This window comes from Varanus komodoensis, unplaced genomic scaffold, assembly GCF_004798865.1.
Source record: "Varanus komodoensis strain SLA01 unplaced genomic scaffold, ASM479886v1 scaffold114, whole genome shotgun sequence".
In the NCBI taxonomy this organism is placed as follows: Eukaryota; Metazoa; Chordata; class Lepidosauria; order Squamata; family Varanidae; genus Varanus; species Varanus komodoensis.
Genome location: NW_025335328.1, coordinates 238060 through 247843, shown reverse-complemented (window position 1 = coordinate 247843; position 9784 = coordinate 238060). Strand labels below are relative to the sequence as shown.

The 9784-nt window shown below is 60.9% G+C and overlaps 1 protein-coding gene across 2 annotated transcripts in view; it reads right to left on the bottom strand.

Moving 5' to 3' along the window:
• Positions 1–4748: 4748 nt before the first annotated feature.
• DNAJC5G (DnaJ heat shock protein family (Hsp40) member C5 gamma) overlaps positions 4749–9784 on the bottom strand; it is a 5225-nt gene continuing 189 nt past the window's right edge. The window contains exons 2-6 of one of the 2 annotated variants that reach the window (XM_044421106.1): positions 8842–8960; positions 6718–6931; positions 6462–6615; positions 6216–6299; positions 4749–5546 (exon numbers count right to left, since the gene is read on the bottom strand). In XM_044421106.1, the coding sequence (XP_044277041.1) occupies positions 6220–6299; positions 6462–6615; positions 6718–6931; positions 8842–8954 (561 nt within the window). In that variant the 5' untranslated portion in view covers positions 8955–8960 and the 3' untranslated portion in view covers positions 4749–5546; positions 6216–6219. The other variant, XM_044421105.1, reaches the window with a different exon arrangement.

Genomic DNA, 9784 nt, shown 5'->3' with positions numbered 1-9784 from the left:
GAGCCACCATTCACGCAGAACGCCTGCTTCCCAGCTTCAGCCAGCCATCACCCAGGGCCGAGTGCCAGCGCTGCCCGGACGCCTTTTTGTGGGGCATTCTAGCTGCCTGGCTTCCTTTTGGTCCCGGCAGGGCCTGTTGCCCTTGAACCCAACACCCGAGGGATGTGAACCTCTCTTCCCGACACCCCCCAGCTGCACACCTCAGCTGTGTCTCCGATGAGCCCTGCACAAGCAACAAGACGTGTCCCAGAGAAAGCCGCCTCGTGGGCCTGCATTTCGACCCGCCTGGCAGCCTGAGCTGTGTTTCCAGGACCACATGATTACACTGCCTCCCAGGGACTAAAAGGCCGACTCCGCTGCAGCGCTGCCTTCAGAGCTACCCAGGCGGGACGGGACGGGAGGTCCACCCCTTTGCACCAGGCAGGCAGGTAGGTTTGCCGCTCCAAGCTGCCAAGTTGCCTCCAGCTTCTGGTGGCCTCATGAATGAAAGGCTTCCGAGACATAGAAACATAGAACAGAGTGAGTCAGAAGGGTCTCCCGGGCCATCTAGTCTGACCCCCGGCTCCAGCCAGCTCCACTCACGACATGCCCACCATGTGCATGTCCAGCCTGTCTTTGAACACCCTCACTGATGGGGCCTCAACCACATCCTGTGGAAGCCCATCCCATACCCTCGGGGTCCTAACTGTCAGGAACTGCTTCCTGGCATCTAAATTGAACCTTGGCTCCCTGAGCTTTGCTCCATTGGAGCGTGTCCTGCCTTCCTCTGCAGGGGAGAACAGGTCTCTACTCACCTCTGTGTGACACCCCCTCACATGCCTGTATGTTGCCAACAGACCCCCTCTGAGTTTCCTCTTCTCCAGGCTGAAGAGACCCAGTTCCCTCCGTCTCGCCTCATACGGCATCCCCTGCAATGGTGGCTGATTCAGCAGGCACGGCTCACTTGGGCCTTTTCAGCAGGCTGAGCTGTCCTGGAATGAAAGGTGGGCTTCTCTTGTGCATCACTTGCCGGTCAGAGGACAGCAGGCATCCCCAGTGGCAGCGTCTCCCAGGGGAGGGATGGACGCAGGGGAGTTCCACTGGTTCTCTAGCAGAACCAAGCTTTTCTTCTCAGCCTATTCATTGCATACGTCCAGTTCCATACCATTTATGAAGTGGGCAAGTTTGCTCATGACCCCAAACTATTTGGGATGAGTGAAACTGAACAGGACTGAGGAGCTCTGAAGGGGCCTGTCCAAGCTGGGAGAACGGGCATCAAAACGGCCCATGCAGTTCGGTGAAAGCGACTGTGGAACAGAGCGTGTTGGACAAAGCATCCCAGCTTCACGTCTGCGCTGATGGGCGCTGAGCTGGCAGTGACTGAGCAGGAAAGGGGCCCTGGGCGGTGGCGGGCAGCTCGGCGAAGATGCTGGCCAAGAGGGGAAGTCTGTGCTGGGCATACTTAGAAACAGAGAAGCAGAGCAAGTCAGAAGGGGCCTCCCGGGCCATCTAGTCTGACCTCCGGCACCAGCCGGCTTCACTCATGACATGCCCACCATGTGGACGTCCAGCCTATCCTTGAACACCCACACCGATGGGGCCTCAATGACTTCTCGTGGGAGCCCATTCCACCCTCTTGGGGTCCTGACTGTCAGGAAGTGCTTCCTGGCATCCAAACGGAACCTGGGTTCCCTGAGCTTGGCTCCACTGGAGTGTGTCCTGCCTTCCTCTTGGAATGGAACGGAAAGTAGAACTGCCAAAACCTCACTTACGCATCTCTGGAGTGCTGTGCTCAGTTCTGCTCACCTTGCCTGAAAAAGGGCATGACTGGGTTGGGAAGGGAGCAGAGAAGGGCAGCAGGTGTGATTGGGCTGGAGCAGCTGGGGCTGTGCCATTGAGGGGAAAGGTGCACAAGGGGAGGCATGAGAGACACGCTTGAAGCCACGCTTCTGGCCATGCAACCAAGGGTGGCGCTCGCCCTCTTGGCCACCGCATCGCACTGCTGGCTCATGTTCAGCCTGCAGCCGACCAGCACCCGAGGTCCCTTTCACAAGTGCTGCTCTCCAGCCACTGTCCCCTCACCTGTCCTTATGACACCCATTCCTATGCCCCAAGTGCAAAACCTTGCACTGATCCACATTGAACGCCATCCTGTTGTCTCCTGCCCACTTCCATAGTCCAGGTCCTTTTGGATCTGGAGTACCTGCTCCTCAGTTGTGGGCACTGCCCTGGTTTTAGTATTGTCTGCGAATTTGATCAGCAGACTGTTCACCCCTTCTTCATACAGGTATGTGAGGGGGTGTCACATGGAGGTGGGGAGAGACCTGTTCTCCCCTGCAGAGGAAGGCAGGACACACTCCAACGGAGCCAAGCTCAGGGAACCAAGGTTCAGTTTGGATGCCAGGAAGCACTTCCTGACAGTCAGGACCCTGAGGGTGGGAATGGGCTTCCACGGGAGGTGGTTGAGGCCCCATCGGTGCGGGTGTCCAAGGATAGGCTGGACGTCCACATGGTGGGCATGTTGTGAGTGGAGCCGGCTAGTGCTGGGGGTCAGACTAGATGGCCCAGGAGACCCCTTCTGACTCACTCTGTTTCTATGTTTCTTCCATGGCACTGATGAAAAGATTAAACAGGATTGGCCCCAGGACAGAGCCCTGGGGGACCCCACTTGTCACTGGCCACCATCCCGATGATTCCCGGCTAATGGTTACCCTCTGCTTTCGGTCAGCCAGCCATGCCTAATCCACCAGTGTTTCGGTGTATCCCAAAACTCCTGCTTCTCTACCAGGATATCATGGGGCACTTTGTCAAAGGCCGTTTCTTACACTCTCAAAGGACTGGAAGGGGCCACTGGGGCAGAAACCACCCATGCAGAAGCCATGCCGATTCCCTCTCAGCGGAGCCAGGGCTGGGGCTCATCTCCCTATGCACTTACTGATTCTGTCTTTAACAATGCTTTCGAGCAGTTTATCCCGAACACACGCTACGCTAAGTGGACTGGAACTCCCCGGATCTTTCAAAAACGGGTGTCCCATTGGCCATTCGCCAGCCCGCCGGTACATGGGTTTTGGGGACATACATATCAAACATTTTGCTAAGAAGGTCGCAATGTCATGCTTAAAGGCCTTTGAGAACGCGAGGCTGGATACCAGGTGCTTCTACTGCCTGTTGCTTTTTGAGCATTTTGCCTTCTGTCACCACTTGCCTTAACTCCGCCAACCCCCCTCCAGAACGCAGCAGCTCAGCAACACGTCGCTGCTCTTCCTTTCTCAAACTACATTAAAAGGGTGAGGGGCAAAGCTGGCCCACGGTGGGCAGTGAGTGGGAGGCCATCCCGCCACCCAAGACGATGAGCATCACGCACTGCGTAAGCACTGCTCAAACGCATCTAAACCGAGCTCCAGAGGACTGCGGGAAAAGGGCCATTCTCCTCTCTGCAAGCTCCTTAGTGCTCCTTCGGCCCCGTTATCATCCAGCGATCCCGGCACTGCCCCGGCTGCTCTCCTTTGCGGCACCTCTTGACCATCAGCCTCCAGGCCAGTGCAATATGCTGCTCAGGTCTCCGTGCTTCCCTGATCTCCCGTGAGCGAGCTTGTGGCCCCCTCCGATTTCCTCACCCAGGCGCCTTCCGTGTTTTGAAGGAAGCCTTCCTCTCCCCGGCAGCATCCTCCGACCATCCTCATTAACCAGGCTGGTGCCTGGAGGGCCGCAATCGACGCCACAAGCTGCCTCCCCTCCCTGCTGAGTCTTCATGGGCACGTGCACCTCACCACTGGGCCTCCTCGCAGCCAGAGGCGGCTCTTGCTAGCCCGCCTTCTTCCCCAGCTCCATCGGAGGGGCTCGACCGAGCAGCCGGGGGGCCTGTGCCCACTTCCAGGGAGCACAAGTGAGCCCGGGAGTGGCAATCCTCCATTCAGGTGAGGAGACAACCGTCCATGCAGATGCTGCCACTTTGCAGCTGACACCCCAGAGCTACTTCAGGGCCCCGCTCCTCTCCCTTCTTTCCTCACGACCTTCTGAGGTCTCTCACCACTAGGCCGCATTGGCCAAGAGGGCTGGGCGTGTCCATGAGTCACGGGGGGCGAGGAATCACATAGGAAGAACAGGTGATCAGGAAGGGAGTGTGGGCCTTCCACCTCTGCCACGTGGGATTCTTGAGAGAAAAACTGTGTGACAGACTGTGGGCTGGCCCAGCATGGAGCCCCCTCTCCCAAACCGGCTCCCAGGGAACGTGGCCTCAGCAGAAAAAGCAGTCTGCTTCACTTGGGTAACGCAGGGAAGATGGAGAAGCCCATCTGGACAAGCGCCGGAGGGGAGGTTTTGGGATCTACGCAAGATGCGAAAGGCCTCAGGGCTTCAAAGGGTACATCTCTTATTCTCACTAAAGTATGGAAATGAAAACATAAATGGGAATGCACAGGATCTGCAAAGGAAAGGTTCACAATCTTTCCTTGATTTTTCTTGTGCTAGAATAGATGGCCCACCCTGGGATTGGGGATGGGAGACCGTCCCTCCAGCCAAGGGACGACAGATGCCCGTTCATCCTCCCGGGTCTTCCACGCCCTACCACCCGCAGCAGCCATGGGGCCAACCCACGGCTAGCCAGGTCCGGCACGAGCGCACAGAGGGAGGAGCAGGGCAACCCGCCCGAGGGGGAGGCTGTGCGGTGCCGCCAGCGCTTCGCAGCACTCGGTCAGTGCCAGCCCACCCATCCCCGAGGCCCACAGAAGCTTCTCCTTAGGTGGAGAGACCACCAGAAGAACAGCCGCTTCCTTCGGAAACCTTTAATTGTGCTTACAAAACCCTTAACAACTCCCCTGTCACAGTGCGAAGGACAGCCCTCGCCCCCAGGCTGCCCTGCAGGAGGGGGAGGAACCTGCAGGGCGACTGGCTCTGCCCGGGAGGGGCAGGGGAGCCGTCAGCTGCCCCAGGCGGGCTGGCACTCCAGAAACGGTGGCCCTTCCTTCACGTCCTTCGGCGAGGCTTGGCACCACACGCAGGGCAAGAGGGGCCCTCCGGCTCCCGAGGGGCCAGCACAGCAGGGTGGCACTGGCGAGAGGGACTCCGGGAGTGGCCCCCCCCACGGGCCTGCCACCAGGGGCAGTCCTCACTGGCCTGCTTCTGCGCCAGGGCGCTTTAGCTGAGGCTGGCGGGAGCAAAGCCGGTGCGGGGAGGGAGGCGGAGGCAGGCTGCTGGCTGCGGGCTCCCGCCACCTTCCGTTCCCTCCCCACGCCCCGCAGACCCCGGCGCCAGCCCAGCGACCTCCAGCCTGGCTCTGGGGCTGCTGGAGCAGCGAGTCCTTGGGCGGCCCATCAGGGCCAAGGCAGAATCGCCCCGCTGGCTCTGCCCCAGCGACAGGCCAGCTCTGGGGCAAGGTGGCGGCTCATTCCCTGAGAAGACGTGCGGCGCCAGGAGTCCAGGCACCCCCTGGGCGCACTTCAGAGCGAGGCTGTGGCCGTTCGCCCGGGCCCCTGCCAGCCCTTCCTCAGCAACTCGGGCTGGGCAGGGGGCTTCGGAATGGCTGCAGAAGATGCAAGGGGTCTTCAGCTGTGACTGGAGGCCGAGGTCTGAAGCGAGGAGAGCAGAGGAGAGGAGGAGAGAGGAAGGTTAGTGCTCCACAGCAGAAGGGGCAACTGCCAAAAGCAGTCATCCTGCCAAAAGCAGCTTGGATGGGGCACTTGCTGGGCAGAACGGCCCTCACGAGCCAAGAGCCCCCCCCCCCCGCAGCTCATAAGACAAACGGACCCGTTGGCACGCAGGGAGCAGTGGGGGCAGGGAGGGGCTCCTGCCCCAGCTCAGGGCATGAGGGCGATGTCCCGGAAAGCCAGGCCGCTCTCGAGCAGGGGCCCATCCAAGCACACCGGCCAGCAACCGGCCAGCTCCCAAAGGGGAGCGCGGGGCTGCCCCTCTCAAAAAGCTGGGAGGACCCCATCTGGAAAGGCACTTCCCCCTCCCACCCAGGAGACATCACTGTGCGACCCCCGAGTCTTTGCTGAGGGCTTGGCTTTGGGGCCGCCCGACCCCCCCCCCCCCCCCCCCCCAAGTCCGTCACAGGCTGTGAGCCAGAAGGGCAAGGGCTCCCGCAGGGGCTGCGACGAGGCAGCCACGGCTGGCCCGAGAGTGGCGGCGGCGATGTGGCTGTGCGGCGAAGCTGCAGCCCCTGCCAGGCCTCCCGGATTTGCCCTGCCGGGCTGCCCTGGGTGCCCTCCCCCCCCCCGGGGCCTGTCTCTACTCACAGGGTCATGGCTTGCAGGGCTGAGTCTCGTCTGCAGTGTGCAAGGAGGAGCTGCTGGTGGGCTGCATTCGGATGGCGCCGCCTCCTGGGGAGCGAAGGGGGTCAGAGAGCACTGGCCGGGCCCAGAACGGTCAGGCACCGGGAGCGGGCAGGGCAAGGAGCCGCTGCCCCCATCCCGGGCAAGGGGGGCTCCGCCTCCCACTCCGTGCAGGCTCCCGGTTCCCCAGCGCCCACCGCAATGGCTCACCATTGTCCTCGGCACGGATCTGGGCCTCCAGGTCTTCCGGGTTGACGTACTTGTAGGCCTCCTCATCCTCGGGCGGGCGGCACCTCCCACAGCAGAAGCAGCAGCAGCAGCAGCAGCAGCAGCAGGAGAGCAGCGAGCAGCAGACCAGCAGGGGCTGGGGGAGGAGGTGCGCTCAGTGCCGCTCGGGGGCCCGCCAGGCTGCAGTGGGGTGGCCCCTGAGGGCCCCGGCACCGCCGCGCCTCCCGCCCCGCCTCACCTTGAACCACCACTTGGACATGAGGAAGTAATACTTGACGCTCTCCTCCCCGAACTGCTCAGAGACATAGAGCCCCATCGAGCCGTACTCATCGTAGACGCGGCGCTTGGTCTCGTCACTGAGCGTCGTGTTGGCATTGTTGATCTCCTTGAACTTCTCGGCAGCTTCGGGATTATCCGGGTTCTTGTCTGGATGGTACTTCAGGGCCAGTTTCCTTGTGGGGAGTGCACAGAAAGGTTCACAAATTCCTCCAAGGATCTCTTTGGGCCCAGGAATCTCCACGTGACAGGCATGGCTCGCCAGGAGAACCTCTCCCTCCTCGGCTGAGACGTGCCCCCTGCCCCCATCTGCCCCTCCGCATGGCAGGAAGGAGCCATTTGCAGGTGGCAGCGGGGTCAGAGGACGCTGCCTGCCGGGAGAGGACCTGCACCGCGGGCCGGAAATGGCGCATTCACCCATTCAGTCAGTTTATATCTGCTTTTTCCACTAAATGTTGTGTTCAAGAAAGTGAACAATAAAATCAAAAGGCTTTAATTAAAATGTTAAAGAATACACGATGGGAAATAAAAACCAAGGTCTAACACGTGAAAGAAGTACATTTTCTCAAGGACCAAAACCATCTTTGCTTTTTGGCAGAACAGCACGAGATGAGACACACCTGGTCTTGATCGCTGGGGAGTGCCAGGACGCGAGCGCAACCCCCAAGAAGGCCCTGCTCTTGCATTTTAGCTAACTGTGCCTCAGGCAGTGGTGGGGCAACAGGCTTCTCCCAGCCATCTGGGGCCGAGTCATAGGGCAGACCGTGGCCTTTCTGACAGCTAGTCGCAAGAGCGTAATCGATTTGTTTTACAACATATGGGCCACACCTCAGCCTATGTGGAGATCAGAAGGCATCGTTCAATTAAAGAAATGCTCCTAGGTCCCAACCAGTACACTGAACTGCACTTAGGGAGAGACCAATACCAATAGGCAGGGTCTCTGCTGCTGTAACCAGGGGGCCACATGGTCCCTGCTAGCAGCTCCACCCAAAAGTCAGGTCAAAGCCCTCCAGACCAGCACCGTGCAAAGGGGAAACCCGCTGCGGCCATCCAGACAGCCTGTGACTAAAGTTCTAGACCAAGGAAACCTGACTCTGGGACTCCTCTATATTTCACTCAGATTTAGGAAGCATGTAAGATAAACAAGCCCAGTGAAGTGTACAAAATTAAAAAATGCCAGGCTGCTGGGGGGTTAGTGGAGGGGAGGGAGTTACACAGTTAGCAGGCTGCTACTGGAGGAGGCCTTCATGCCACGTCCCAGGCTGTGCCCAAGCCCTGCCCTGATCCAGTGGCCCCGCTCCGCCGGCAGCCTGCTTGCCTTCCTGCTCCTCCACCAGCACATGTGCTCACCCGCCAGCCATTCCTTGCGTTAGGGCACTGCCACGGTGCGAGGCTGATCTAAAAGCTCTGAAGGCCTGTTGACATGACCCCTGCTCCACACTCTCAAGTCCCTCCTTGCATCCACCAAGACATAAAAGTCACTTGAAAAAATGAAAACAGGACCCAAGATTCTGAGCATGCCGAACTTGGAAAGCAAGTCCCTCTTTCTTGGTATTTCCAGTGCTAGCCCAGAATAGCCAAATTCTCCACCCTGAAAGGAGCAGGACATGCACCTCCAGGGACGCTGCCCAGGGATCCCGTGGGTGGAGGGAATGCCCAGGCAAGGCCCCTGAAGAGGCACAGAAGGAATATCTGCTCAGACTTCCCAGGCAGCATTGCCCTCTCTTCCCTCCTGACCGTTTTGGGGCTTCCCCAGTAAGGCTTCACGCATCCTAGCTGGGCTGCAGTTGGCTGAAGACACCTCTGGCCGAGGAACACTCAGCAAGACGCCTCCCGGGCTCCCCGACACTCCCCAGGAAGCACGGAGGCTCTCAACATACCTGACTGCACCCCCAGCCACCTCCTCTCCCAATCTACTCAGCAAGCCCCCGCATCAGAGCGAGCTCTTGTCCTGCGCCACCCAGGCCCAGCCGAGACGCGGGAGAGCCAACCGCAGATCTGGAGGATGCAAAGCACCGGGGAGGGCACCTAGATGCCCAGCACAAGGAAGACCGCAGAGGGCCCCAGCCTGCCAAAGCTACTCCACCTGTACGCCTTCTTAACATCTTCTGAGGAGGCGCCCTTCTCCAGCCCCAGGACACGATACAAGCTCTCCCCAGACCGCGACATCTTCCGCTGCGGCCGGCCCGCATCACCCATCTTGTTCTAGATCAAACGGGAGCACAAGCACACTGGGTCAGGGCAGGGCCTGGGCACAGCCGGGACATGGCCCAGAGGCTGGCGGGAAGGCTGGGAATGCTGCTCAGGAGCAGAAGAGACCGCAGCCTCCTGCACAAGGGGCCGGGGGGCCCATCTGCCCCAGCAGGGAAGTGACGACCGCATCGTCCCTGGGACGGCATCCAGCACACTCGAGAAACATTTCCTCTTCTAGAGTCCACTAGGGCAGCCTTGGACTCCCTCGGCAGTTTCCTGCTGGGCCGCTGGAGAGGCGGCCTCTGGGACGCTGCTTTGCCAGCTCTTGCCAAGACACACCTTGCTTCCGGGTGTCTGGCCATGGGGCTCCGGGATGGGAGAAGCCCAGCTGACCCCTCCAGGCCGCCTCCTCTGCTGGAGGAGCCTGTGGGTCACCTTGGGGGCTCATAGGGTCGACCCCCACCACAAAGCAGCCCCCAGGCCCGAAGGATGAGTCGGCTGGGGCCGGCTTCACAAGCCCGGGGCCCCGGCTGGGCCGGCCCTCAAGCGGCTGAGCCCCTCGCTGGAAATGCCGGCGGGAAGCGGCGACCTCTCAGTCCGGCCAGGCCTCGGAAGGCTGCGGGCGACGCGCCTCCCCGGGCCCGGCTGCGGGCGGAGAACGCCGCGCCTGCCCTCCAGGGCCCCGGTTCCGCGGCGGGGCCGCAGCGCGCCCTCCAGCAGGCGGGGCCGGCCGCTGCCCTCGCCCCGCAGCACCGGTGCCGCTCGCCGCGGGCCGGAGAAGCGGGCGGAGGCGCGGGCCAGGGCTCGCCCCGCCAGGCGGCCGAGCGGGGGCAGTG